This window comes from Melanostigma gelatinosum, assembly GCF_949748355.1.
Source record: "Melanostigma gelatinosum genome assembly, chromosome: 17".
In the NCBI taxonomy this organism is placed as follows: Eukaryota; Metazoa; Chordata; class Actinopteri; order Perciformes; family Zoarcidae; genus Melanostigma; species Melanostigma gelatinosum.
Window position 1 is genome coordinate 12,421,139 of NC_136650.1, and position 26,191 is coordinate 12,447,329.

At 41.3% G+C, this 26,191-nt stretch overlaps 7 protein-coding genes across 10 annotated transcripts; 4 read left to right on the plus strand and 3 right to left on the minus strand.

The window, feature by feature from the left end:
* Positions 1-242: 242 nt before the first annotated feature.
* On the plus strand, positions 243-3,221 carry LOC306791496 (uncharacterized protein). Its single transcript, XM_079288249.1, has 3 exons — positions 243-612; positions 1,563-2,115; positions 2,740-3,221. The coding sequence occupies exons 2-3, from the start codon at positions 1,574-1,576 to the stop codon at positions 2,879-2,881; spliced, it is 684 nt and encodes a 227-aa protein (XP_079144375.1). The 5' UTR covers positions 243-612; positions 1,563-1,573; the 3' UTR covers positions 2,882-3,221.
* Positions 3,222-3,267: 46 nt separating this feature from the next.
* Positions 3,268-5,490, minus strand: chrac1 (chromatin accessibility complex subunit 1). Its single transcript, XM_079288250.1, has 3 exons — positions 5,325-5,490; positions 5,036-5,162; positions 3,268-4,228 (listed from the first exon to the last, which is right to left on the minus strand). The coding sequence occupies exons 1-3, from the start codon at positions 5,481-5,483 to the stop codon at positions 4,125-4,127; spliced, it is 390 nt and encodes a 129-aa protein (XP_079144376.1). The 5' UTR covers positions 5,484-5,490; the 3' UTR covers positions 3,268-4,124.
* Positions 5,491-6,072: 582 nt separating this feature from the next.
* gatad1 (GATA zinc finger domain containing 1) lies at positions 6,073-7,865 on the plus strand. Of its 2 annotated transcripts, XM_079288626.1 has the most exons (6): positions 6,073-6,103; positions 6,313-6,474; positions 6,620-6,742; positions 6,832-6,891; positions 7,051-7,234; positions 7,309-7,865. In XM_079288626.1, the coding sequence occupies exons 1-6, from the start codon at positions 6,089-6,091 to the stop codon at positions 7,497-7,499; spliced, it is 735 nt and encodes a 244-aa protein (XP_079144752.1). In that variant the 5' UTR covers positions 6,073-6,088; the 3' UTR covers positions 7,500-7,865. The 2 variants fall into 2 exon arrangements, with proteins under 2 accessions (XP_079144752.1, XP_079144751.1); XM_079288625.1 differs by having other exon boundaries at positions 6,078-6,474.
* Positions 7,866-11,054: 3,189 nt separating this feature from the next.
* Positions 11,055-16,355, plus strand: LOC306791144 (protein naked cuticle homolog 2-like; the record flags this gene model as incomplete). The annotated part of the gene is made up of 9 exons (XM_079287770.1): positions 11,055-11,079; positions 11,177-11,203; positions 11,290-11,369; positions 14,489-14,543; positions 14,924-15,015; positions 15,231-15,326; positions 15,431-15,566; positions 15,707-15,850; positions 15,931-16,355. The coding sequence occupies 9 exons, from the start codon at positions 11,055-11,057 to the stop codon at positions 16,353-16,355; spliced, it is 1,080 nt and encodes a 359-aa protein (XP_079143896.1).
* Positions 16,356-17,410: 1,055 nt separating this feature from the next.
* On the plus strand, positions 17,411-20,452 carry lrrc14b (leucine rich repeat containing 14B). 3 transcript variants are annotated; one of them, XM_079288344.1, is made up of 4 exons: positions 17,411-17,641; positions 17,787-17,954; positions 18,082-18,704; positions 19,172-20,452. In XM_079288344.1, exons 2-4 carry the CDS (start codon positions 17,895-17,897, stop codon positions 19,848-19,850), a joined length of 1,362 nt encoding a protein of 453 aa, XP_079144470.1. In that variant the 5' UTR covers positions 17,411-17,641; positions 17,787-17,894; the 3' UTR covers positions 19,851-20,452. The 3 variants fall into 3 exon arrangements, with proteins under 3 accessions (XP_079144470.1, XP_079144469.1, XP_079144471.1); XM_079288345.1 differs by lacking the exon at positions 17,411-17,641 and adding an exon at positions 17,647-17,751 and having other exon boundaries at positions 17,867-17,954; XM_079288343.1 differs by having other exon boundaries at positions 17,411-17,954.
* Positions 20,401-22,210, minus strand: uqcrb (ubiquinol-cytochrome c reductase binding protein). The gene is made up of 4 exons (XM_079288346.1): positions 22,153-22,210; positions 21,326-21,394; positions 20,989-21,155; positions 20,401-20,698 (listed from the first exon to the last, which is right to left on the minus strand). The coding sequence occupies exons 1-4, from the start codon at positions 22,169-22,171 to the stop codon at positions 20,621-20,623; spliced, it is 333 nt and encodes a 110-aa protein (XP_079144472.1). The 5' UTR covers positions 22,172-22,210; the 3' UTR covers positions 20,401-20,620.
* Positions 22,211-23,075: 865 nt separating this feature from the next.
* On the minus strand, positions 23,076-26,041 carry mterf3 (mitochondrial transcription termination factor 3). Its single transcript, XM_079288511.1, has 8 exons — positions 25,959-26,041; positions 24,940-25,301; positions 24,664-24,816; positions 24,361-24,550; positions 24,003-24,150; positions 23,789-23,860; positions 23,536-23,697; positions 23,076-23,421 (listed from the first exon to the last, which is right to left on the minus strand). Exons 2-8 carry the CDS (start codon positions 25,298-25,300, stop codon positions 23,227-23,229), a joined length of 1,281 nt encoding a protein of 426 aa, XP_079144637.1. The 5' UTR covers position 25,301; positions 25,959-26,041; the 3' UTR covers positions 23,076-23,226.
* Positions 26,042-26,191: the final 150 nt, after the last annotated feature.

The window sequence follows — 26,191 nt, forward strand, 5'->3', positions numbered from 1 at the left end:
AGATGGTTGTGTATCAGTCTTTTGGGACAAAAACAGTCTTTTAAAACCTTTGTGTTTGTTCTTAAAACAGCAAGATAAATATCTGACAAACTGTTTCAATGCACATGTATGATTGCATGTTTAGATGTTTTGGAGCAAAATTCAAGTCTGGTCGCGTTCAGGACATTGTAAAATGGCTCATACATTCCAATAGCATGTCACCTCCTCCTGCATTCACAGACTCACTGACTTGAAATCGTTCGAGGAACACAAGGCTGCAAATTATCACTTTACCGAAATAAGTACACTCCAGCATTGAAACTTCATTTTTACTCTTTTTTTAAGTAGGTTACATAAAAGCCTGTCTGCTGTTTGCACTCGTAAGTCAGTGCCAGATTCCCAGCCAGACACCCAGTGTGTTTGACGTTCTTTCGGGCAAGTTTCCTTCAATTACTCCACAGACCCTGACGGGAAATCCTTGCTCCTGGCTCCGCTGTAACCGGGCCAGTAAAAAGTGATTCACGTCGCTTGTAACAGGCTGCAGTCAACGACTCATTCTTTCCGAGCACTTCAGGCGACGGAGGAGCGTCGCAGCACGCACAGACGGCATCGTCGCTGTGGTTTCTTTACAAGGTAAGACAATTACATTTACACAAGACATGAGTGAAAATGATGCAAGGTATTGAGAAAAAGGATGTTTTTTTTATGAGCTAAAAATGTTGCAGGGATCAGGAGTTTCGGATTGGCTGAGTGAGGCTTCTTAACTTTCCACTGCTGGCAGACCATGAAGCTCACTAAATGAGAGTAAAGCCTCGACATAATCTAAGAAATGAAACACAACCTACATTTCTGCTTCAGCTTTTTTGGAGATGTATAAGCTACTGTACCGAAAAAAATCATTTGTTCTTGATGGAGAAACGTGGCAACAGTGTAGCTGCAATTAACCTTTTTGTACTTTTTATTAAAAGCAACAGATTTTATACTTTTATTTTGAAGGTAAAATCTCTTTGTGCCTGTATATTGACACAGTTATATGCCAATTAAAAGTATCACTGCTATTCTTAATTCTAAATAACAAGTTTAAATGTATTGGCCCATCAAAATGTCCATCCCTGCACATGCAAATTATAGTCTGTCTAAAAACTGCATGGGATTGTGCGTATATTTTTTGTTTATTAGATTTAGGTTAGATATCATGGCTCATTAAATAATGTTTGAATAGTGTGAATATGCAGATAGAGGTTGTGATAGACCTGTTTTGTGAAAAAAAACTGCTTTGTTACAGGAAAAGATTCCAGTGGAAAAAATGTGTAGTTTATAAGGTCTGTCATGATTCCAACAAATGGCCTTTCCAACCATGATAGCTCTGTGTGTGTGTGTGTGTGTGTGTGTGTGTGTGTGTGTGTGTGTGTGTGTGTGTGTGTGTGTGTGTGTGTGTGTGTGTGTGTGTGTGTGTGTGTGTGTGTGTGTGTGTGTGTGTGTGTGTGTGTGTGTGTGTGTGTGTGTGTGTGTGCGTGCGTGCGCACGTGCGTGTGTCAATATGAATACTGCTCCACAAGTCTGATCTATCCTTCACGTTTCAGCCAGTTTGGAGATGCTCCGGGGGGCAGTGAGTGCTGGGCTCTGCCTGTCCTTCTCCCTCCTGCTGGGGGTCTGTTTCCCAGCAGAGGGTGCAGGGGCAGCAGGGCCTCTTCCTACTTTACCCCCTGAACAACACTCTGGGGAACCAGACCTTGAGGATTTGGAGTGGGGTTCTGGATCGTCTCTTCTGCACCTGCTTCACAGCTTCCCTGCTGACAGCCCCTTCATCACAGAGAGCCCAGGAAAACCAGTCAACTGCACCCAGCGCTTCTGGTTACCGCCATCCTCTGCAGTCTGCTGGGAAAACATAGCCGGACCCGAGGAGTTTGCCAGGTCCCGTCTGCTTGTCCTCCAGAACAGGGCTGCCCTGCAGGCTTTGTCCACCACCAGCGGGGTGGAGGGAGGGGTCTCCTACGAACTTCAAGCCAGTGAGGAGGTCCAGGGGATCCACTCAGACCACCTGAGTGTGGTAGAGACTATGCAGACCATGGAGAAGGTGTTTGCCTCTCTGAAGGAGACAAGGAAAGAGGGGAAGGAGCAGGGAGTCGTCACAAGGTGAACAACGGTCCATGGACTATTAATTCAATAACCCAAGGGATCCTATAACTCATTTATTTAAAAAACTGTAATGTAGTAACTGAAGAAGTGTGAATAACGTGAACCTCTGATTTCTTATTTAAAGATGTAGGAACAGGAACATGTATCAAGCTGGCTTTTTTGTTGTTGCATTTATATCTATATACATTAGAACCGTACTTTAAAGAGACCAGTCACAAAGCAAAGCAACACAAAGCCCTACTGTAGAGAGACCAAATAAATTACGTTTCTGGTAAATTCTGATCCGAGGCCAGCTGTGGGATTATTCCTTAACCATTGTTAGTGAGGCAGTCAGGAACTCCGGATCAGTGTTACTTGTTTGGTCTAAACATAACGCTGCTTGAATGCCAAAGAAGACAGAGTGGAAACAGCACCCAGACAAACAGTTAAGTCATTTCAAATGTTTCCCCAACAGTCATCTGTCTGGGACGAGGCTCTGCCACCAAAACAGCTGCAGAGAATTAATGCAATTCAGTGCCTTTTCTCTATTAGATGTGCAAGAACAGACTTTTATTTGATAGAATCGCATACAAAGTTGTGTGTAAATGTGTGACAAAAACTGTGGTTTGTCATCTCTTTCAGCATGAAGGAGCATCTTGCCAACACAAGAGACGCCATAGAGGGAAGAGAGCACATGGCAAACATCCTGGAGAGTCATTTTTCTAAATTAGAGAATACTTTGCTTAACATGCAGCTTCGACTGCACAAACTCATCCGGCAGTGACAGCAACAAGGACCGGTTGTCCTATTTGTGCCGTATTGATATATTCATGTACATTATCGTACAACAAGCAAATGCATGCATGCTCAGGATTATGTTGGTAATATTGCACCTTATGTCATCAAAGCAGCTAAAAGTAACATGTGTAACTAAACCTCACACTATCAGGGAGATTTGATGCACATGTAGCCGTTACATCACATTTTATATTTCCACATGGAGATTTCATGGTCACGCTAGCAGCCGCTCGTAAAAACCGCAAGACATTTGTCAAGCTGGGAGCGGAATAATTGACTTGTTTAACAAATCATTCAACATGAATAAACTGCATTTTCATACGCGTTTCTGTCTGTGGTTGGGTGTGAAATACATGCAGAGCAACATGGATATCAGACAGCATGAACCTTTATTTTAATATCAAATCTAAACAAAGAACTTGTAAATACATTTCATTTGGAAAGATGCAGCATGTTCACTTGCTATGTAGTTAAGAGAAGAAAAAAAAGGAGGTATTTGTACTTTAGATTAGTTTAAACAACTTTCAAGTATTTATGATAAACTACTGGTAGCTAAAGCATGACGATATCTTTTAAAGCTATCATGTACAACTTAGAATCAGTGACATCGACATATTTCACTTCGAAATGAATGTTTGACATCATCTGTAAAGTGTTTACCCAATCATAACTCAGGAGCCGAGACATCTGTGCACCAGCTGTGAGGAATATCAGTTCTTGGAATTAGCCCACAGAGGGCTGCAAGTTGTAAAGAGAAAACGATTTACTCCTCCTGAATGCAAAACAAGCACGATATTTATCAGACATTGCTCCCAGAAAACCTTCAAAAGATCCAATCCGGGCCAATCCGAAAACGTCAAAATCTTGAGGCGCGATTGCATTGTGATTCCTCTACGGCTGCTTTGTTTAGGCCATAGTTACAAATTTAGATTTCTGGCATCAAGTATCTATCTCAGACACACAGCAGAACTTCTACGCTCCTTTAAGACTCGGTGTGTTTGAAGGTGATCTCTTGAAGTCTTCACTTGATTTCACATTTTCCAATATGTGGCTTTACTTTCAGTTCAATGTCCACTAACGTCTTCCATTATCCCTACAGCTGAACTCTCAGTGTATTTGAAAGCATTGACAAAGTTTAGGACGTCTCTTCTGCCAGATCTCTCTTTGAATGACAGGACATGTACGTTTGATAACATCAGTTCAGACGTGAGATGCAGCCAATGTCTTTTTTAAAAGTCAGCAGCGTCGTCGTTGTCGTCGTTGTCTTCTTCTTCTTGCATTTGCTCCAAAGATTGAAGATAGTCTCGAGCCAAGATCTTCTTAGGCAGGATATCTAGAAAAAATTAAAAAATTAAAAATTAAAAAACATGCTAGCTAAGCTGCAAAAGCAACATGCTCAGAAGATGTTGGTTCTCTTTGGATCGACCTACATATGTGAACAAACATTCTCCGTGATGGAGTTTAACAAATCCAGATCCAGATCCTCTCTCACTGACGATCACCTGTCAGTGATTGGACTCCAAACAATAGTAATTAAAGCAGTAATTTTGCAGAAACATGTCAGTCAACCCCGTCAGTGTTTTACTATTATATATAGATATTAAATATGTATATTTGTTTGGATCATTTCCTGCTGCAGATGTTTCAGGTGGAGCTCACTTTAACTCCTTTATACACTGTTATTCAGTTTGGGTAGTTAGGAAAGGTTTGAAAGTTGTAATGTGCAAAGTAACACGTAACTAAAGCTGCCAGATGAATGTAGTGGAGTAAAAAGTACAATATTTACCTCTGAGATGTAGTAGAGTGGAAGTACAAAGTTGAATACAATGGAAATACTCAAGTAAAGTACCTTGAATTTGTACTTAAGTACAGTACTTAAGCAAATTTACTTTGATCATAATATTTACTCTTACCACTCACAGCTTATCAAAACCATACAATGTACTGCTTTTTATACAGAGGTAGAATAATATAGAGCAGGATCTAGATCAGTCTACTGGGCTGGCCCTCCACAACAGTCCCTGTTTCTCAGAACTACCCACCCCTGCTCTCAAGTCTCAGCGGTAAAGAGTGAGCAGAGACCAACATTACATGCTGCAGAAGGTCCCTGCAGCTCCACCAGGCCGTAGCTGGGTCTCACCTGTTAGGAAGTGGAAGGTATCCATCTCCTCTGCGGTGGTAGCCAGGTCGGTGTATGACAGAGAGTTGGTTTCTTTGCCGGGGCCGTTGTTGAATGAAGCCACAGCCAGGTGGTGGACGAACAGCTCCTTCAACAACACAACAGTCAGCAAAGGGAGAAACTCAAAATGGGAAAATGGAGCAGCTACATTTACAGTATATCCGAGAAGCTAGCAGCGTTGTGAGGCTAATCCCTGTAGCAGATGAATGGGCTGGAACGTTAGCAGCGCTCAGCACTAACGGCTGCTTACTGTTGCCTTGGTGGTGAGAAACAGAGCGTCCTGGTTGATGCAGGACACATCGGGGGAGCTCTTCATTATCAACCTCACTCTGGATATCGGGAGGGAGATGGTTTTCTTGTTCGTTGACGATTGGTCGTCTTTGTCTGGAGTATTTTGAGACATCTTCATGGGGACAGACAGGCAGGCGGAACTTGGAGTATGTTTTGAACGGTGACGCTTTTCTTCTTCTTCTTCACATTAACGGTGGTTGGCGGCCGCTTGACTGGATTACTGCCCCCTGTTGGAGTGGAGTCACAAACTACTTTTTGTCGAACATAATTATCACCAAAAATGACATTACATTACACGAATGTTACATTAATTAATACAGTGCAGACTGTTTTTGTTTCCCCCTAAATATTTTACTGTATTCCTTCATACTGGTTTTGTATCAATCGATTAATAATTAAGTGTATATTGTGTCTAACAATAAAAGCTCAATAGACATGTTGAGTTCTGTCTCATCCACTCCAGTGGTGTCAAATTGACTGAGGAATCGCAAACCACAGAAGAGCCGATGTCAAAGAGGCAAAGAAGAAGAAGAAAGCAGTTTGTTTCTTTGTTTTGTTTTTTAATTCATTCATTATTTAGTTTGTTTGATTTGGTTTGTTTAGGGGTACAGATTGTAAGTCTATTGTCTGACCCACACTCCGGAGCAGCAGGTGGCGGTAATGCACCAATAAGATGAATGCCAACCCCCGTAAAACCAGAAGAAGAAAACAGTGGCGTTCGCAATGGCGGTGATATGGGTGCGAAAATAAACAGTCCGTTTGCAATTTGATGCTATTGTAATCATCGCAATTAATCTGTTGTCACATCTGTCGCATAAAGGAAACATCTGTCTCTGTATTAGTGTCATAAGAAGGAGTCACGTGGGGTGTTGGTGAGCGAGCAGCCATCGTCTGCTGTAGTTAACGTTCATTTCTTCGTTCCCTTAACGATGCCGCTGGGCTTGAAGCCATGCTGTGCTGTCTGCAAGACGACCTCGTCCTCGATGTGGAAGAAAGGGAACCAGGGAGAGATCCTCTGCAACAACTGCACAGGGAAGAGCTGCAGTGGCGGCGCGTCGGGACCCTCCATGTCCTCCATCGCTCAGCCCAGCAATGGCGGGGGAAAGCAGGTATGTTTACTGTGTTTCAATGAGCCTTTTTACATGTAATGTTTCTCTTGGGTGCAGCCCAGACTCTGGTTATTTTAAAGGTCAACACAGCTGGCCAAATTGCGCTAATTCGGAACTTAAATACCTGGTTTGTTTTGCTTTTTAGTCCAAGCAGGAGATCCACAGGAGGTCTGCACGGCTGAGAAGCACCAAGTACAAAGCTCCTGCGTCTGAGAAGAAGGTGTCAACAAAAGGAAAGGGGAGAAGACACATATTCAAGCTAAAAAATGTAACTATAAATGTAGTTATTTCTCGTTATTGTGCTGTGCTATTAATGTATCTATTTGACCCCTGTATGTGTGTGATATCTTTCCTCAGCCAATCAAAGCACCAGAATCTGTTGCAACAATCATCACATCGGAATCAGTATTCTATAAGGTAGTAACCTCATGTTTCTGCTCAATATATAATTCACCTGAGAGCATTTCCTGATCTGTTTTCAGCATTTCTTCATCTTATTGCAGCTTCAACTATTTACGGTTGTACTAAACCTTCATCCAGTGATGCATGTCTTGATGTTTATACTTCTATCCTCAGGGTGTATACTACCAGACAGGAGATGTGATCAAGGTAACGGATGAGGAAGACGGGAAGCCGTACTATGCTCAGATTCGAGGATTCGTGCAGGACCAGTACTGTGAAAAGAGCGCTGCACTGACCTGGTTAATCCCCACACAGGCGAGTCCAAAGGACCTGTTTGATCCTGGGACATACATCGTTGGTGAGCAATGAGAGATTTTTACCATTTTCAAGACATGTATGTGACAAGTTACGAACAGTCTGTTTTTATATCAGGTCCGGAGGAGGATCTGCCCAGAAAGATGGAGTTCCTGGAGTTTGTGTGTCACGCCCCCTCTGAATATTTCAAGTCCCGGAGCTCTCCGTTCCCCACCATCCCCATCCGAGCAGAGAAAGGTTACATCTGGACCCACATCGGCCCGACACCAGCCCTCTCCGTCAAAGAGTCTGTCAGTGGCAGCAGTTAACACCGCTGTGAAATGGACTTAAAGTGTGTTGCTTTAAAACAGACGCATGTACATTTATGTAATATAATGAAAACTAAAAAATGGTTAACCACTGCCATTACTTCAGAAACCAGTTGTCATGTCAAACAAGTTGTTTACATTTTACTTTTGTATTTAGTTACAAAAAAAAAGCTCTTTTTCCACCACCACCTCTGTGATTGTTTCAGAAAATGGTATTTATTCATTGATTGAGTTGTGGGAAATAGTTAGGCCCTTTTTATTTTCCTTTTTGTGAATTAAAACTGTAAATATAATGTGTATGTTAATTCATTATAAGAACAATAAGATGTTTGCAAAGTTACGGTGATAGAACCCGTGTAGATCTGATCTCATTCACAGCTGAGTTGGGTGAAGATGTTCTACGGTGGTGTGTTCTTGAGACTGTAGAACATGTTGATGGTTCTGCGATGTGGAAACAAAACTGGTGGTCAAAGCATACTTTTAGCCTGAATACAGCATCAAGATCATACAGATTATGACTCAGATTTAATTCTTCAGTTTTTATTCAACAATTGCACAAAGTGTCAGTAAGAAACGTCAAAATACAGACATTTAAGCTAACATGCCAGAGGGGCAACTGCAGAGAATAAAAAAATAGACAAAAATAAAAGCATAAAAATCTCAAGAAATATAGAAAGAAAAAGGAGACACTAAGACACAAACCTTATGTGATTGTGTCATTACAAACATCACAGGCAATGCTGTCAGTGCTGTTCTTATGGCCTTTTCGTTGGTAAAGCGTTTCAGAGTTTTAAATGCATTTCAAACTCTTTGTAAGCGTACTTATGAATATAAGCGTACTTATGAATATAGAATTTGGCAAAAATTATAAATGTATGATATACGCCCTTTCCTCAAATTTTGTGTCATAGATAAAGAATCCAAATATAACATGTTCATAGAATAATGCAAAATCTTTGTACAAAACATCACTAATTTTGAGACACTTTCCCATAACTTAATGCAGTGGCTCTCAAACTGTGGGGTGGTATTACAGGTGGGGCGCAGGGGGAAATGCAGAATTTTTGTATTTCAAAAAAAGAAAAAATCATTTTTTTTAAAGTAATTAATAAATACATGGCGAAATGCCTGTACTTTCGTGTAAATGTTTACGTTACGCCGTTAACAGGTTACGCTTGCGCATGTGCGACGGCCATGATCCTTGGCGACTCACATTCATTCCAAATGAAGAGACATTTGGCGGGAACAGAAAAGCAACCGCAAGCGATGCATCCGAGACGAACGGCAAGCAGCCAAGAAGAACATACGATGACTCCTATCTTGCTCTGGGTTTCACAGTGAACGCGGTAGGAGATGAGGAGAGACCAGTCTGTGTTTTATGTCTGAAAACTAGCTGCGGATAGTATGAAACTTGTTTTGTTTAGTTTTTCACTGGTTGCACTTTGTTGTTATCTTGAAAAGATGTTTAGTGCAAAACAGGTTAATTGCAGCAAATTGCAATAAGCAATTTTTTGCCAAATTGTAGTTCTTTTTTGCACAGATATAACTTTATTTGCATTGTTCGAACAAAGTGATTGCACATTTTATTTGTTTTTGTCTGATGGAGCAATCTCGTTTACTTAAAAGTGATTGCAATTTTCTTTATTCTATTATTTGAAAAAGCTAAGATGGAGGAGTCACAAAATGTTGTTTCAATAAAAATTCAACATGGACCATTTTGTTACAATTTTGTTGGGGCGGTGGGGCATGAACATTTTTCTTCCTCCAATGTGGGGTGCGACAGAAAAAGTTTGAGAACCACTGACTTAATGTAATGACATGAGGTTTTGAGAGGTGTGAACAGTGTTAACCAAAGAAACATCAGCTGGACATGAAACACTCTGACACAGTCACACACAAAAGAAGTCCAAAAAGTCAAGACCACCATTTTTGCAGGAATTGATGACTACAGATTTTCTAATATAGTGTACACGATTCTTCCACAGAGAATTAAGGTCTATTTTTTTGGCAGTTTTGTTATCAAGAAATAGAGGATGCAACATTAACAAACCTAGATGCCTTCAGCCTTCAATAAGAGGACACGTCTCTTAAAGGACAGATCTCTTTAAAACCAAAGACTACATTTATTTTATACTTTTTTATAAATCATCCTCCGGGGCGACAATCCATTCGACTACGACCTCAGATCAGACGAGACAACCCGCAGTTTCTTATCCTATACTCTTAGTACCGGTAATATGAGTTCAATTCAGCGGGTTGTCTGATCTGAAGTCGTAGTCGAATGAATTGTCGCCCTGGAGGACGAAGGGGTGGCTCTCCTTGGGGTTGGGGAAGGATACACATCTTTCAGTCACATTTAATTAACATTTAGCATGAAACGACTTATTATAACATAGAGACTTGATTCGCTTCATTATGAACAATTAATACGATGTGCAGGAGCCAGAAATAAACTGGAGAATGTACTGCCAGGCTATTATCAGTTTAGCTAGGTTAGCACTTGACAGTCAGTCTTAAAACAATACTCACTAAACTGCATGAAACACAAGATAACTTTCACAAAAAATGTTCAGTAAACATCGGTCACAATTTATATATCGTATTTGGTGCACTTTACCTGCACTTACCTGAGAAAAACAGGACAAATGATGAGGCGGGAAACCGTGTGGCTTCTCTCCTTCAACGTCTCCTCGAGCTATGAGAAGACGCTGCAGGCGGCGCACATACAAGTCCAGGGTCGCGAGGCGAAACCACAGCGCTGCACTTCCACCTACTGGGCATAAGTAGAACTACACCTCTGGGGAAGTTTTATTATGATTACCAAAACCACAGAAATTCGTTGTGTCGAAAAGTAATCACACTTTTTGCTTCCTTTCTGTATCGTTATTTATTCGTGTCTTTTTATGTTTTTTCTTTAAATGCGAGGGGGTTGGGAAACAATGTAAAACGTAAGGTTTTTATTTGCTAAACAGCTAAAAACTGATTCCGTATTTTTTCACTCATACAATATTGTAATTTTTGGAAATCCTAATAGAGCAATGACATTTGGCTGTCTCACGGAACAGAGCATTCTGCAGGGGTATCTTGTTTATATTTTTACATTCCGACTGTGACATTCATGGCTACTTTGTTAGTTTGGTTATTAATCGAAGGAGATTTCGTCTCCCTTGTGCGCTTAATTTCTGTAACCGATGAAGCATGAAATTTTAATTAGCAAACAGCTAATTAAGAAAAATGTATCAGAAAAAATAAAAGCATGAAAAGAACTACATGTCGCATGTCCCATTCAGGGGGCGAGCGTTATTACCTATTCTACAGCTTGTCACGTTTGTCATCCTACCCGAAGGTAACTGAAGAAGGAAGTGCGCAGGCGCGAAGCCTCTCGCCCTGCTGCTTTACTCTTGGATATCTCACTTCACACAGGCGATTCACTTCGCCTGTGGTTGAATATCTGCGGCAGTGTCCCGGTGCTCTTCTTGCACAAATGTCACATTTATTTCCCCCTCGTGGATTGGACATCATGAACTTTTCTTGATCAAACCCTCAGGCAGGAGAATGGGAAAGTTCCAGTCCAAACTGGGTGAGGTGTTTAATGACATGATGTTTAAAAAGAAAAAATAGATGAAATCGCCTCTGATTTGCGTTATTTTGTGTCTTTTCTGTCATTGTTTGGACAGTTTCGAAACGCAGACAGAGTCCTGAAGGTAAGCCAGTCATCACAGAACTGGACAAACAACATAACTACTTTTTACTTCTTTCATGTGTTCACAAATATGTTTATGTTCTGCAGGTGGTAGTTTGGTTTCCAATGTGCTGACCTGTCAAAGCGAGCTGGAGCGCATCCGCATCCACAAAACCAAACTGACAGAGGTAGAACATGTATTATTGTAATGATTAATGCATATTTAGTTTATATTACAGCCGACATCTTTCTGGTCTAACACATACAGACGTAAGTAAAACTCCCACCTCAGGGATTGCACAAAAAGAGATCCCACGATGCTTATTTTTGGTTTTATTTGACACTGTAATGGTCTGTTGTTGAAAGACTCGCGATTGTGATTTATGTGGATGTGAACTGTGTTTATTCACATCCAAACGACAGAGATTTTTTTGATAAAATAGCCAACAATTTAGTTCGTTTAAAGATATTATGATAATCTGAGAGGATGTGGGGGAAGTTGTTTTTCTTTTATGAATCAAGAGAGGAAATGACCGGATCTGACTTCAAATTAATTATATCTACACATACAGCCCATATTTGAGGGCAACTTTCTCCTCCAGAACATCTTCTTAAATGTATTACAGTTTTATATGTATATACATTTAGTAAAAGTCTATTTCCATTCTGACGAAAGAAGCAATAAAAACACTCATACTGGTTTATTGCAGTGCCTGCAGCTTCATGTCAGTTCAGCCAGTTTTGGGATAAATCGTATTTGCTCACATCACATCCAAGAGACATAAAAGATGTTTGGAGGTAGTCGTGTATTTATTCTTCCGCCCTTTACTCCTCCTTCTCTATAAAGAGACTTCCAAGTCTATGAAGTGCAACACAGCCACCCCCCTCCAAACAGCAAGGTCTTTATATCCAGCTGGAAAAAAAAACAGTCTCCACATCTGGTATTGCTTTCCTTCTCCAGTCAGACAGACTGTGAGAGGGGGAGAGGAAAAAGATGTGGGGAGTGGGTGTTTGATTGCGTAAATGGCATCACGTGTAGACTCTTGGCATTAATGAAGCATTCACGTTACTGTTGAAGAGAAAATGTCCTCTTCATTCCGTTTTATTCAACAGAGACTGTGGAAACGGTCACATACTGTTCTATTAACCATAAACATTTCATGAAACCAGATTTTGTGGTGAAAGTGAATCACAGTCGTTTAATGTCCTTTCAAAGATCCCATGGGTTGCTTGTAAAAACAGCAATTATGTAAATGTGAAATTAGAAAAACAACCAACATGCCATTTTCACTTTTCTTCAGCTAGTTTGATCTTTCAGCTCAACTGCAAAAGGCATGAGATTTAGTGTGAGTTATTGCCAGTGTTGTTGTTTTGAGGTTTATGAAGTGTTGGGTGGAAGGTCTGGAAAGTTGCACAATTTGGAAAAAGATGTTGACTCTGCCAAGTTGTTTAAAAGCTTGTGGTGGAGTTTCTGTGCTTGTTAATGTCAGAGATCTTCCTGCGATTCGATTTTCCGACCTAATATAGTTTGAATCTCCATGACGCCACCACTGTAAACTGCAAACGGCAAAGACATCATCATTTCTGAGATATTTTAAATTGGATTTTGTCTGCTTTTGGTCTTACATGAACCTTATTTTTGTGTTCTCCATATGAAACCCATGACGTTTACATTTTAAGAGTTTTCCACAGATAAAATAAAAATGACACCGTAAAAACGATTGCTAAGATAAATGTAAAACAGAAGCAAAGAGAATTAGAGACATTTTTGTGTTTCATTGTTTGTTAAGATACAGTGACATGAAATGTGCTCCAGCTCTAAAACCCTAAACACACAGACCCATTAACTGAATATGTACCTGTCAAGCTGTGACTCAGGTGTCGACAGCATCATTTTCTCAAGAAACACAAACCAGTTTGCTCTGGATTTTGTGTGTGTGTGTGTGTGTGTGTCTGTCTATGTTTTTCTGTCTTGAGTGTGCACACGTTACTTCAAGTGTTGAAAAGGTTGTTTTTTTGTGATTATACTTTAGCTAAAATCCACCCAAGAAACCCAATTTGTTCCGTTACCTCCCTCTTTTATTTGAAAACCACTCCAGAATTAGTAGTTTTCTTATTGGTGTGATAAGGCTTTTTCTATGACTACTTTGAGCTTTTCTATAACATTGTTTCATAATTCAGATACTGTTTTATGGGCACTTAAAACCAAAGTCACTGCAGCTTGTTGCCATTAAAATGAGAGGACTGAAGTCACCAGAGCATCATGTCTCCATGTTTGCATCCCCACAGTGAAACTTCCTGTCCAGGTATCAAGTTATCAGAAAGGCTGTTCACATTCTCGCTGAGACAAAGGCGACTGCTGTTCTGCTGACATTTGAAACTCTTGTGATATCGGGACGGATGCTGATGTATAATGAGGGTGTAAAACAGAATACTGATGCCATGGTGTGCATACCTTTCTGCTACCTGCACCATCTCTTCCACTTTCCACCCTCTTTCCCCTGAAATCTAACCCAGCATCAAAGCCTCACAGCAGGGAGAGCGTGGCAGGCAGAGACACGAGGGTGTTGAGAGAGATTGGTGTGTGTTTGTGGGTGTGTGGGCGCACACTCATCTGCAGCTGCCCAAGCATCAGTGTGACATTAGTGATGGATTGTTGTGGTGACAGATAAGAAGAGTCTTGTTGGCGCTTTCAGTTCTCTCTTGCTTTGCAGAGCAGACAGGTTTCTACCTGAGAGAGGAGCGAGTATACGTCTGATCGGATGTTTTTTAAATCACAGTGGACATGAATCTTAAGATTTGATAGTTTTATAATGGACTGAAGTTTTATAGTTAACTAAAGCATTTAAATAGGTTGGCGCTGCATCCCACTGGCTGGACTTTATTGTCTCTAGTAAATCTGGCTTCATGATTTTACAAAAAAGCTCAAGATGTCAACAGTTTAAAGAGGAGAACCAACGAGGAAATGCCCAAACCTCCTTTTCTCGCTCCTTTGCTGTCTTGCTGTCTCACTTATAATATTTCTGTTTTAATTTCTGTAGGGAAATGAAAAAAAGATTCCTATCACTGCTCCATCTGATCAAATATGTTCAAAATGTAATTTTCTTGACAGAAATCAAAGGAGAGCCATTGGCAGTTTTTCTAGAAAGACACAAAACCCACAGATGTTCAGCATTGCTCACATCTGGAGACCGATCCTCACACTCACGGGACATGAAAAGCTCTTAATTGCTTCCTCTTTTCTTCCCCTCTCCCTCTCTTACATGTGTGCTCTCTGTTGATTTACACCCTGTCACTCTTTTCACAGAACTTGTACGTAGAATTGAGGGCAAGCAGGTCGGACCGTAACTGCAACCGTAAAGGTGAGCAGAGAACTGCTGCAACATGCACCTTACTGAGCTTTCTCACTTTCTATGTATTCTAAAGGGATTGATTGTTGTTGTGTAGCTGTTGTACATTATCAGAGAGTTTTGATACAAAAGCTTTAACAGGTCACCTCTTTACCAGGTGAAAAGGAAATAGTTAAATTAAACACATCTGTTCTATGTTTGTGTGGGAAAACTTCCACCTTTGGATTCTGTTAGTTTCCTCTTTGCTGCTAAACGTCAATTGAAAACAGCTTAAAAACAAGGGATAACTTAATTGGAAAGGTACAGTATGTGAACGCAACCATAATAATCCGCCTCAAACTGTGAGTCTAATGGATAACGACGTTCATAGTCCAGCTCTGTGTGCTGTTTAGTGGTTCTGCCACCAAAGAAGACACCTGATGGAGGTAACAGCATCCACTTCCAGGTCAATAAACAAGCCAAGAAGAGGAGCAGCCATGCTGATGTGAGTGTATGTCTCTCTATTGAAGTACCAGATAGGTGAGATTCTTGTGTGTCTGTACGAGTATACTGACTCTTTGTAAAGTTACATATCTGATCCTATTCAACGATGTATTTCAACCACACATTGAGGCTTTGGCGGTTTTGAAGGCCCTATGGGTCGACCCACAGTTTGTAGCAGTAATAAGCTTGTTTTCCTGACGATGTGTGCACATACAGGTCACAGAGGGTACCACGGTGCCTGATGAGGACACTCAGCAGGAGTGGGTCTTCACACTGTACAACTTCGATAACAGTGACAAGGTCACCAAAGAAGTAGGTTTCTTTCATGCATATTGTTCAAATGAAGCACTGTTTCAGCGTGGCCTGTACACAGTGTGTATTATGTATCTATGTGTGTGTGTGTGTGTGTTCTGCAGGACATGACCAGTATGATGCACTCCATGTATGAGGTTATAGGGGCGTCGGTCAAGCCGCCTTACGGTGGCAACACACCCCTGAAGATAAAGCTCGTCGTCACTCCGTCAGCTGATCCTGAGAACATCTTACATGTCGGTAAAGGGACATTTTTATTGTGGCTTAGTAACAGACATCATTTGAAGGACAAACATTAAAGACATAAAGATTCTCTCAAGTGTCTGAACAGTGGTATTTAACCGCTGTGATGAGAATGTCCCTCTCTCATTTAAAAACAGCAGCAGAGAAGGAGCAGAGTGCGTGTCAGGACTCAGGAAACCCAGTGAGAAGATTCTATTGCGTGGATGAAAACATAGAGCGCAGAAACCACTACCTGGATCTAGCTGGCATTGAAAACTACACCTCCAAGTTTGACAATACAGGTAGAGAAACTCCTCTATTGCTGTTGTGGTGTATATAAAGACTTAGTTCATAAAATCAAAGTTGTTTTTCTTCTTCACAGAATCTCTCTCGCAGGAGCCCAGCCAGGATGCTCGCTCTGCTCCTAAGCAGCACCCTGTGGGGATCAGAGAGAACTACATCTCCCCTGAGTCTCCCAGAGGCCTCTCTATCCCTCAGTCCCTGAAAAGCAAGGCTGTGTCAGCGGGGAAAGACAGGAATGGAGGGCAGGGAAAGTCTTGCAGATTACACGGTCAACACCCCGCGTCATGGTGCCATCCTGCCCGCTCGCAGCCTGCAGCACATACTGTCCTGCAACGTAGTCACAGCAAGAGGGTTCGCTCCAGGGTACAAGATGCCTCGCACCTTCGATCCACACCGGGGGCAGATAGGGAAATATTTTCCAACCTTCAGTCCTCTCGAGCACAGAGACACGAGCACCACCACGAGCACCATCATCATCATCACCATCACCACCACCCTTCGTAAATGCATTTTATAAACACTTGTGAGACAGGTGAGAAGAGGTGGTGTCGACTATCGGCCTGAAATGTGACTGTTTTTGGAGGTTAAATGCAACTCAGCGGGTCCTTGGATCACCTCATTTACTTTATATTCAGTGTGTAGTGGAATCAGGCTGAAGCACTGTTATCTAACGCAAACAAACCCGAAAAGATTATCATCACTGAATCCAGGAAAGGTCAGTTTACTGTTTACTGAATTCTACCTCTATAGACAGGTTCCTCTCAGGTAGATTTCCACTTCGCTTTAAAGTTATTTAAATGCACATTTTGTAGAGATACATGTGGTTTGAATATACTAGAAGCATGTAGAAATTATTATACAGTATTTCTTTTCATGAAAGGGTATTTATTCTGATACAGTCACACTCTGTTCATATTCCAATAACAATCACACAAAGTCCATGCTTTGTTTTCTCGTCTTTCTTCAATGCATGGTAGTGACACCTTTTACTCAATAACAACAAGACAACCACGATATAAGACAACCGCAATATATTCTGCACTGACCACAGTATAGCGTTTGAATTCTTCCGGATCAGTGACAAAACACAGACTTGTGTTCAGAGATTTGTGCAGCATAGTAAGCCTGGCAAAATCTGTGTCATGTGTCTAAAACAATGGTAAACATCTGTTGCGATTGTTTATATCGGCAGAAGTCCATCATGGAAAAGGCAGAGACACCCATGTCTCCACTGACAGTAGCCTCAAGAGACCATAATGCATTGCAACCATGTGATGAAATTAGAGAGTAGCAAAAGCCATTTACTAAGGCAGGTTTGGGGGGGAAAAGTGGATGTACCAAAAAGTAGATAACCATCTTATCACAAGCTGCCTTCTCAAATGCATTTAACATGACGTTTGTGTATCACAGTCAGAGATTTGATTGTTCCTGTATTGATGTTCTATATCTGCTCTCACAACATTGTTTTCTTTGGTCCTTGCAGCTCATGTGAGTAGTGTAGGCCTCACAAAGAGGTGCTGTGAATAGTGGCAAGTTTCCCAGTGGTATTCAGATGTTGTTCCTACTTATCTCTCTGGCAAAAGATGCAAATAGACACTGTGCCCGACGTGAGGACGTGAGACAGCTGTTTCTATTAATAACCACCACTCTCTTACCTACCACGCGGCCCCCCGTGCCTCACCACAGCAAGCCTGTGTCCAGACAAATGCACAACACCCAGACAGACAGCAACAGAGGAAATCAACAAAGCAGCAACCACAGCGCCCTTCAACCAGCACTCAGAGCCGTCGGTACGGAAAGACCAAAACCGAGATAAAATCTGGAAACATGAAGTCACTGCGGTTCCTTGCTGCTGAGGGCTTCATTCAGAGTGGACCAAGTGCTCTGGAAAACCTCAACTGTATGTCTTTTAACCTCTACCCACTTCTCTTCAAGGCCTGCTACCTCCATGAGCAGGCGGACTTGCTGCGTGTTTTGGTCCAGACATGGCCTCTTCCTGTGCTTGACCTACACAGGCTCCTGGGAGCAACAGTCGACTGTCAGATGGACCTCACCTCCCGCACCTGCCGGCTTTGTTTGGAGTCGATTCTGACTGGCCTAAAGGTACTTCGATGGTCTTAATATGCCTTATCATATGTCATCCTCCTGTTTTGGTTGCGCCATGTTTTTCAGTTCTTCTGTTTTTGGCTGCATTGACTTGTTATTGTCATGTACTCTTGTTTGTCGAAAGGATTATGTGCTGTCTCCTCCAACGACGTACGCCAAGAGCCTGCATGTGGTGGACCTGACTGCCCTGAGGGATATCGAGCACCAGTCCTGCCCCTGCCAATCCACCCTGGGTCGATGGGCAAGAACCCACCTCCTGACCCAAATTTGCTATGAGACCATGGTGGCCATGCAAGCCAGCGACGCATCCCCATTTGCCTTTGAAACATCTATTGATGTCCGTCTGAACGGCTTCGTCACAGGCCGCAACTATGAGATGGTGGCTCAGACCTTCGTCCTCCTCCGCCACTGTCCACTGAAGCTTCGCTTTGTCAGTTTTCGGGCCGATTCCCTCTCCCTCAAGCAGCTGTTCTATGTTATTCGCCTAGCAGACACCAAGTCAATTTTAAAGCTGGAGGTAGTCCACAATGTTCCCCTGGAGGCCCCGCACTTAGAGGTGCTGCTGTCCAAGGTGGAATTCCCAAAATTACAGTCCTTGACCCTGCCGGCTGGGGCGTTAGATATTAGGAGGTTGGGCTCTGACGATGAGCTGTCCACCATCGGTAACCTGCTGGCACAACAGAGCGGCCTGACTGAGCTCTTTGTTGGTTTCTCAACTCTAACTGGACACCTACGAAGACTGCTTAAGTGAGTTAATGGACAATGGGAGGGATGAAGAGCGACAAGGTGTCCTTGTTTGTAGTTATGTGGATGAGATGGATGGCTCTGGTATCTGCCTTATGTGCTCTTTGCAGCATCAAAAGCTTTTATATAGCTCACAATCATCACCATCAACCACAGCCACAGCACATTGCAGCTTTAAGGCTCTTGTTTAGCAATAGGAGGTAGTTTGTTTGGTAAAATTGCTGACATGATGCCAGAGTGAGGACAGAAGGCCGGTTAGCCAGAAACATGCTGGCTGTAGTTCAAATGTAAATAGAACAGGAGCACAAACCACGACCAACAGAGCTGTCCCATCACAATCTGGCATATACCTGTAACTGTACTTCCAAAAAGATGCACCTGTAGGCATTTCTGGCCTATAAAACAAATTCTTCATGAGGACCAACACAAACCATAATATGTAACTGCTTTTACCTCTTTTCTTTACCCAGTCCCCTCAACACTCCGCTGCGGTGCTTGGAGTTGGCCAACTGCAGCCTGAACCGTTTGGACATGACCTACCTGTCGAACAGCCTCCACAGCGAGTTCCTGGTCCGTCTGGACATCAGCGGACATGACATCTTCAGCTCTTTCCCCACCTGTTTCCACAAACTGCTCTGCCGTTGCTCAGCCACATTGGTCAGCCTGGTCCTTGAAGAATGTAACATAGCGGACGAGCACATGGACGCCTTCACTAATGCTCTGACTTGCTGTCAGGAGCTGGAGGAGCTCAAACTCCTGGGGAACCCTCTGACGTCTGCCGCCCTGCTGAGGTTGTTCTCCATGCTGTCTGTGGGTTTTCCCAAGTTAAAATATATAGAGATGCCAGTTCCCCGCCAGTGTTACTCCGAGGATGTCACGTATCCTCTTAATGATTCAGATTTACTGCTGTACAACAAGGAGCTGTTTCAGGAGGTCAGGGGTCAGCTGATGGGGATCCTGGAAGGAGCTGGTAGAGGGAGTGTGGAGGTGTGCTCCCCACTCCTGGGGGCTTATGACCCAGAGATTAACGAAACCAGCAAAGAGCTGGGAGTGTCCATGTTAAAATCTTTCACCAGCGTCATTGGGAACTTTATCAGTAGCATAACTGAGGTGGACAACAGGAGATCACAGGCTCAGACCGATGATTAGAGCGGTTCCCTGTGGAGGGATTAAGTAAACTGACAGAGATGGGTCATGAACTCAAGTTTACGCAAATCTAGTTTGTTTAAAGCAGACCTGAATCCTCAAACTGTCCAGAAATGTCCATGCTTCGTTGACAGTTATTTTCAAGACTGCGTTTTTAGGCTACACTTAAGACCGCGATTTATTTTAATGAAGTGCTAATTCAGATAGCTGGCAATCTGTCATCACTGTTCCTACTGAAGGCCCAAACTGGGAAAGTAGATCAAGTAAGCTAGATTTGTTTGACTGTGGTTTAACATCGCATGACTTCCATTCCTGACGAGATATTGTCTCAACAGAGAAACCCTTTAATCTCAGTACGTCCAACAGTCTGTAAACCAAACAGATGTGCAGTGCAGATACGTGTATGTATTAAGGTAGATACTTGAAGTTTGCCCAATGTATTTTCTTACATGTTTAACTGTTCTGGTTTAAATGTTTTATATACCGGTAACTGGATTTTGAAACATAGACAGCACATATTTGCAACATGGAACAGATCTGAATTAAGCAAGTATACTTGTAACAGTTTAATTTTGTCTCACCAATAAATCAAATCTTTAAATCTCTCTATCCATTACATCATAAAAAAGAGACACTTCCACATCTTCCAAAATGTACAATTTTTTTTCATGAGCTCTTGTTTTATATAGGTAAGATTTCATCTTAAATATTCCATCAGGGGACAACCATGCACCGACCGAATACGAGGATTAACAGCTTTGATCAGGAATCATCTACTTCTTCATCCATTCCTCCCTTTCATTCCTCTCACGGATCACCTCAGTCAGATACGGTGTCAGGTAATTAAAATCCTAAAAAGGAAGAGAACATGGGATTGAGAAATGAAATTAGGCGAAATCAAACTCTAGATGACACTTTTGATGACTTGCGATCGACGTAGAGGACATTATGATCAAAGGCCCTCCAAAACATGCGTTTTATAGTTCCTTTTCTTAGAAATTTGTAATTTTCACAGTACGACACCAGTTTCACACTTAATGATTCATTAATGTTTTCCATTTGGCTACAAAAATGATTCATGAAGTAAATTTGTTAAAAGTAAGCAAGTATTGTGAAAAGATTTCAAGAAAACGTTATGTACCTCTTCATATTTCGTCCACTGGTCTTTCGGGAGGATCTGCTGCTTCATGGAGAGATCCAGGGATCTCTTGATCCTGAACATCCGGTCGTTGTACTGGTTTTCTGGTAGCCTCCTCAGCGCCTCTTTTACATCAGCGTCCTCGATAATCGTATCATCACGAAACAAACCTACGGAAAATGGAAATATGGATAAATGGAAAAATCAAAGAAAACAGCTCCATATTCACCCCCTACATTTATAATGACATCAGTAGTGTTGACATACTGTTACTTTAAAAACGAGTAGTACTGTGAGGTTAAATACTCTGAATATTTTTGATCAATGTATTTGAACTTACCAAGCTTGTTGAAGCCACACAAGTTATAATACCATTTGCGGGCCCCGAGCAGGAGTCTGCCTGTTGCTACTATGAACAGGACAAGAAAGACACACAACTTGATTTAGAGGCGAGAAAAATGAAAAATAAAATATATATATATATATAAATAACTTTCAGTCAGATGTGCAGGGGAAGGAGTAACGTCAACGTTATGCTTCTATAGTGATAGTCTTACAACTATAAATGTATTTCAGGCGATCCAGTACGTCCCCCCAAATAACACTAAATTATGAGACTCCCTTATGACTTAAGGGGAACTATGGTCAAACTTCACTATCTGGTTAGGACTTTAGGTATTGCGTGACAAACAGTAAGTTAGATACTTTGCCCTTCTGTGGAATGTCAGATGAAAAAACACAACAGCACCGTAGTGCTAAGGAGCTAACGTTAACGATACCGAGTGTAGGTCAGATGTTATAGCACCAAACGATAGCTGGGCACTATGACAACTGTTAGGAAACGAACTAAAACACTATCAATCATTAAAAAAAGGACAGCAGGACGAGTGTCTAGTTGTAAAATAAGTATTTACACGGTGATAACAGAGACGTTAGCACCAGTAGCTAGTGATGAGCTAACGCTAGCTAACCAGTACCCTTAGCATAAGGACACTAAAGGACACACAGAAGCGAAACGCGTCAACGCGAACATACAAGTGGAAACAAATGAGCAAAATACAACAACGTGTGTTACAGTATAACATGCACCACGACACACAAGTATAACTCGAGCTTAGCGAGTTCATTTACAACTGAAAATGTATATAGGGAGACATGTTTCAGTACCTGGTGCCCTCGACGCCATTTCTTACCACTAAGAACGACCGCGGTGCGTCATGGGTAAGTAGGTCATTCAGGTGAACGGGAAATTGCGCAATTTAACATTCTGTGCTTACAGTGTCCCATATATAGTCTTTGGTGTACAGCTTATTTGCATGCTCATCAAGGAAATTTGGAGATAAGAAAGAGTCTACAAAACAAAATAACGGTTTTTTGAAACTCTTGATAAGTAAATCCATCAGGAAACTAAATCAAAATACATCACGCTTTTGATGTAAAATACATTCTTCATACAGATTGAATATGAAGGTAGGGCAGTTACAGTGGAAGTCCATCAATAAGATCAGTCATGGTACAGATCCTTCACTTAAGAAGATCAGCAATACCAGAATATAGAAACACCTCATTACAAGTAGAAGCTTAGAAGCTCAGCCAGTTTAATAATTGCAGCAAAATGAACCTCAAAATGACCCATTATGTAGTGAACTGACCCCTTTCACTGTTATGTTTTTAAATATTGTATGAATTGATCAGTATTACTGTCGTAGTATTTTAAATGTTTTTCAGCAACTGTATTGGGTAGTTATAATCTTCAGCATCACAATGCATCACACTGTATACGCTGATTCATTGTTTTGTATGGAACATCTAAATCACAAGTAAAAAGTACAATATTTTACTTTGAAATGTAGTAGAGCAGAACTATTAAGAAGCACTAAGTAGTATTTATATTTTTACATTTCACAAAAGTGAAACCTGATCCTTTACAATCTCCTTTAACTAGACGCAGTCTTCATTATATGGTCAATGATCATTTTATACTTTTACACATTTAGCACTTTTATCACATTTATGATCTATTTAAATAGACAGTCTTGGTAAATAGGATAGTATTTCAGTCACAAGGGCAGATTTGCATTATGAGCATTTATTCAGCATCACATTACAAAACATTGTATTTCAAACTCAGCCGTTATGTTAAAGCTTTGAATGTCTGCGTGTGTCTGACATTATGGTATTTATGCTGTGTGCTTGACCACTTGTTTTCAGAAGTCCTTTATAATGGCCCCTCATGAAGAATCAAAGTGTCTTTTGGAACAAATAAAAATCTTCCAGTGTGGCCAAAGCCAACTCAGTGCAAAATATCTCATCAGGCAGCGACACCAGGCGGTCCAGGGAGAGGTAGTTGGGCAGGGTTGGATCATACTGAGCCTTTCCGAGGTACTCGAGGAACAGGTGGCGCTCTCTGACACGCAAGTACTTGGTATTCAGGACCTATGGGAAGATATATCAGATGTTCAAGTTATAATGCTGCATTTGGACAAAATATGAAGGAAATTAGTTATAATTTGTTTTTTAAAAGTAAAAAAAACACAGCTGTACATCTACCTGTGGGAACTTGGCGATCAGGTTGTGGGGCACCTTCATGACATTGTGGAGGTAGTCAAATATTTGGATTAGCTTCCTTTTATTGGCAGTCAGCACTTTTGGGACGGCAATGACAATGTGTTGGATCTCATTTTCCTTAAAGCCGAGCTCTATTTCACACACCTGTGGAACACATTAACAAAACAAATTCAAACACAGCAGCTCACGGTTTCTCAAACAATGTTTTCTGAAGATGTCTTTTGTCGTTCAATACCTTCAAATTTTCTTTAACAGAATCCAAACTGCCACACAGTAATCTGGGCAGACGAGCTACAATGTTCCGTGTCTGAGGAGAGAAAGGGAGAAAACCAACTATGATTTATTTTTCTACATTCAAAGACCAAATGTATTTTTGTGAAAAAAAGTGACATGATACAAACATGACTGCGCTCCTCAATGAGGAGGTCCCATTGCATCAGTTAGCGTACATTAGAAGCACTGAGGTTGAGTTGCTGCTGATAGAACCCCAGTCGGTTGTCCAGCCTCTTCACACTGAAGTTAAGCAGATACGGAGCTCTGGACACCATGGACGCAACATTCTCAGAACTGAACTTCTTCGACTTGAGATAATTCACCCTTTGAAAAGAACAGAAAGAGAACATTATTAAGACAAGGAGGTGCTCCTCAAGAGAAGGAAGACAAACCAGTCACTACTTAAGTATACACTACATATGGTAAGATTGTTTCGTGGGCCTTCTCTTGTCAGACTGATTTAGTTTAGAATAAACACATTTGGCAAATATAAAAGCATGTAATGTTTCCATTTCTGAGATCCCTTCATGTCACCTGGACTGTAGGTTTTCCAAACTCTCCGTGAGAATGAAGGGGTTGTGCGTGATGATATAGCCAAAGCGAGAGTCCTCCACCCCGATCTCTTTGAGGAACAGCAGCCTTGGGGCCACATCTGTGTTGAAGTTGAGCCTCAGTAGCATGGACCCCACATTGGGCCTCTGTTCAAGCTTCCACAGGTTTACACCTGCAATGAGAGGATGAATGATCACAAATGATCATTGCACATATCACAATGAATCTGAAATACGCTTCCAAACTTACATTGTTCTCAACAATATTTTGAAAGTCTTTAATTACCTAGCTGTACCAGTTTGCTGAGGGTCTCAGACTGGTCAACGTAGTCTCTTAGAGAGGTGGAGGCAGGAGGCATGGCAGAAGGAACAGATATACTGACAGCCTCTTCATCACTGATCACCTCTAATGCTGAAAACTCAGCAGCTGCGTCCAGATCTTGTAAATGAAGACAATACAGATGGAATGCATTCAACTCCCTCTGAAGATAGAAATAACATGTGAAGTGAATTATATTCTAAATGAAAAGATTAGGGTCAACTACAGCAAACCAATATGTACCTAATGACACCTGGATTTCCGGCACAGCATCTCTGATTGGCAACAGGGGGCTCTTGTACGCTACAACATCAGCTCGAGATGTTTCTTCAACATCCTTGTCTTCCTTCGCCTCAGTTGCCAGATGTTTGGCAGCTAAGTCGCTGTAACAGAACATCTGTTGTTTCCACATTTGTCTTGCCTGATTTGTTACGTGATTCCCCTTAATAATTGAGGATCCATCTAGGATTTTGGTGGGTACCCTTGTAACTCTAATACAATGGCGAACTTGAATGTAATACTGCCAGGTATTAGCCACCGTCTTGGAGCAGAGAAGGCTTCTGCACTGTAGACACAGCTGTGTACAGGATGAAGCCATGGCCATTCTGCAAAAAAAAAAAGAAGATCATCGTTTGAGTACGATATGGGGATTACTAATATTATCTCTAGACAAGGACAGTCCACGCTGTCTGATACCATCAACAGCATTTTCTTAGTACTTGGTACCATGAAAACAAGAGGTTGTGGTATCAAAACTTACAAAATAGTTAAAATTAAATTAGAATCACAATAAGATTAAACTTTTTTGGCAAAGTATGTTGACAACTTAAACAATTAACTATAATAAACAGGTAAGAGGTGGACAACAAACTATCTAGCGCCTACGTCTTGTACAAATGCAAAGATATGAAAGTACTGATGTGGTTTTATGTGCAAATATTGAGAATACAATAGTCTGGTTAGACTTAACAGTTACTTGTGAAAATGCAAGGGCGTTGCCAGTATTATCATTCCAACTTCTGTTCAAATAATAAACGAGCAGTGAAGGGCTGCTCTGACACATACACATATTTGCACGTTGCCACTCCTTGTAAGACCAAACTGTTTGTAACTCTCTTGTATTTTTTGTTTGTGTAAGTTTAGTCATTTTTCCTACAAGAGGCTAGCTTAAAGCAGATCAATCGCTAGCGTTCTATCAGAATGAATACCTCTTTAAAGTCTAACCACAACATATTATTGTATGGTGTTAACTCTTTACTCACAATATTTGTATTCTCAATTCAGCTCTATCGTCTACCAAGATGTCGCACAATGTCAAACGTTTTCACGTGCAACTCAACAGAAGGACTTCCCGGAAGTGTCACATTGTGGAATGTACCACAACAACATATTTGTGGGTAACACTAAATGCTTTTAATATACACGTGAAGATAAAACATTTAAAAAAGCGGAAATTAAATCAATAAAAAGATAGAACATAGAACAAGTATAAGTT

Bases quoted from the DNA above. Each gene is read 5' to 3' on its own strand.
- uqcrb (XM_079288346.1), bottom strand. The intron at 21,156-21,325 runs GTAAGTTCAAAT...CATTTTCCGTAG, and splicing joins GTGTGGCTTCAACAAGCTTG to GTTTGTTTCGTGATGATACG. The intron at 20,699-20,988 runs GTACATAACGTT...CTTCCTTTTTAG, and splicing joins AGTGGACGAAATATGAAGAG to GATTTTAATTACCTGACACC.
- LOC306791496 (XM_079288249.1), top strand. From the start codon at position 1,574: ATGCTCCGGGGGGCAGTGAGTGCTGGGCTCTGCCTGTCCTTCTCCCTC. The intron at 2,116-2,739 runs GTGAACAACGGT...CATCTCTTTCAG, and splicing joins GAGCAGGGAGTCGTCACAAG to CATGAAGGAGCATCTTGCCA.
- mterf3 (XM_079288511.1), bottom strand. From the start codon at position 25,300: ATGGCCATGGCTTCATCCTGTACACAGCTGTGTCTACAGTGCAGAAGC. The intron at 23,861-24,002 runs GTACGCTAACTG...TTCTCTCCTCAG, and splicing joins TCAACCTCAGTGCTTCTAAT to ACACGGAACATTGTAGCTCG. The intron at 23,422-23,535 runs GTAGATGTACAG...ATCTTCCCATAG, and splicing joins TGATCGCCAAGTTCCCACAG to GTCCTGAATACCAAGTACTT.
- gatad1 (XM_079288625.1), top strand. From the start codon at position 6,295: ATGCCGCTGGGCTTGAAGCCATGCTGTGCTGTCTGCAAGACGACCTCG. The intron at 6,475-6,619 runs GTATGTTTACTG...TTTGCTTTTTAG, and splicing joins GCAATGGCGGGGGAAAGCAG to TCCAAGCAGGAGATCCACAG. The intron at 6,892-7,050 runs GTAGTAACCTCA...TTCTATCCTCAG, and splicing joins CGGAATCAGTATTCTATAAG to GGTGTATACTACCAGACAGG.
- chrac1 (XM_079288250.1), bottom strand. From the start codon at position 5,483: ATGAAGATGTCTCAAAATACTCCAGACAAAGACGACCAATCGTCAACG. The intron at 5,163-5,324 runs GTAAGCAGCCGT...GTGTTGTTGAAG, and splicing joins TTCTCACCACCAAGGCAACA to GAGCTGTTCGTCCACCACCT. The intron at 4,229-5,035 runs GTGAGACCCAGC...AATTTTTTCTAG, and splicing joins TACCTTCCACTTCCTAACAG to ATATCCTGCCTAAGAAGATC.
- lrrc14b (XM_079288343.1), top strand. From the start codon at position 17,679: ATGAAGTCACTGCGGTTCCTTGCTGCTGAGGGCTTCATTCAGAGTGGA. The intron at 17,955-18,081 runs GTACTTCGATGG...GTTTGTCGAAAG, and splicing joins CGATTCTGACTGGCCTAAAG to GATTATGTGCTGTCTCCTCC. The intron at 18,705-19,171 runs GTGAGTTAATGG...TTCTTTACCCAG, and splicing joins CACCTACGAAGACTGCTTAA to TCCCCTCAACACTCCGCTGC.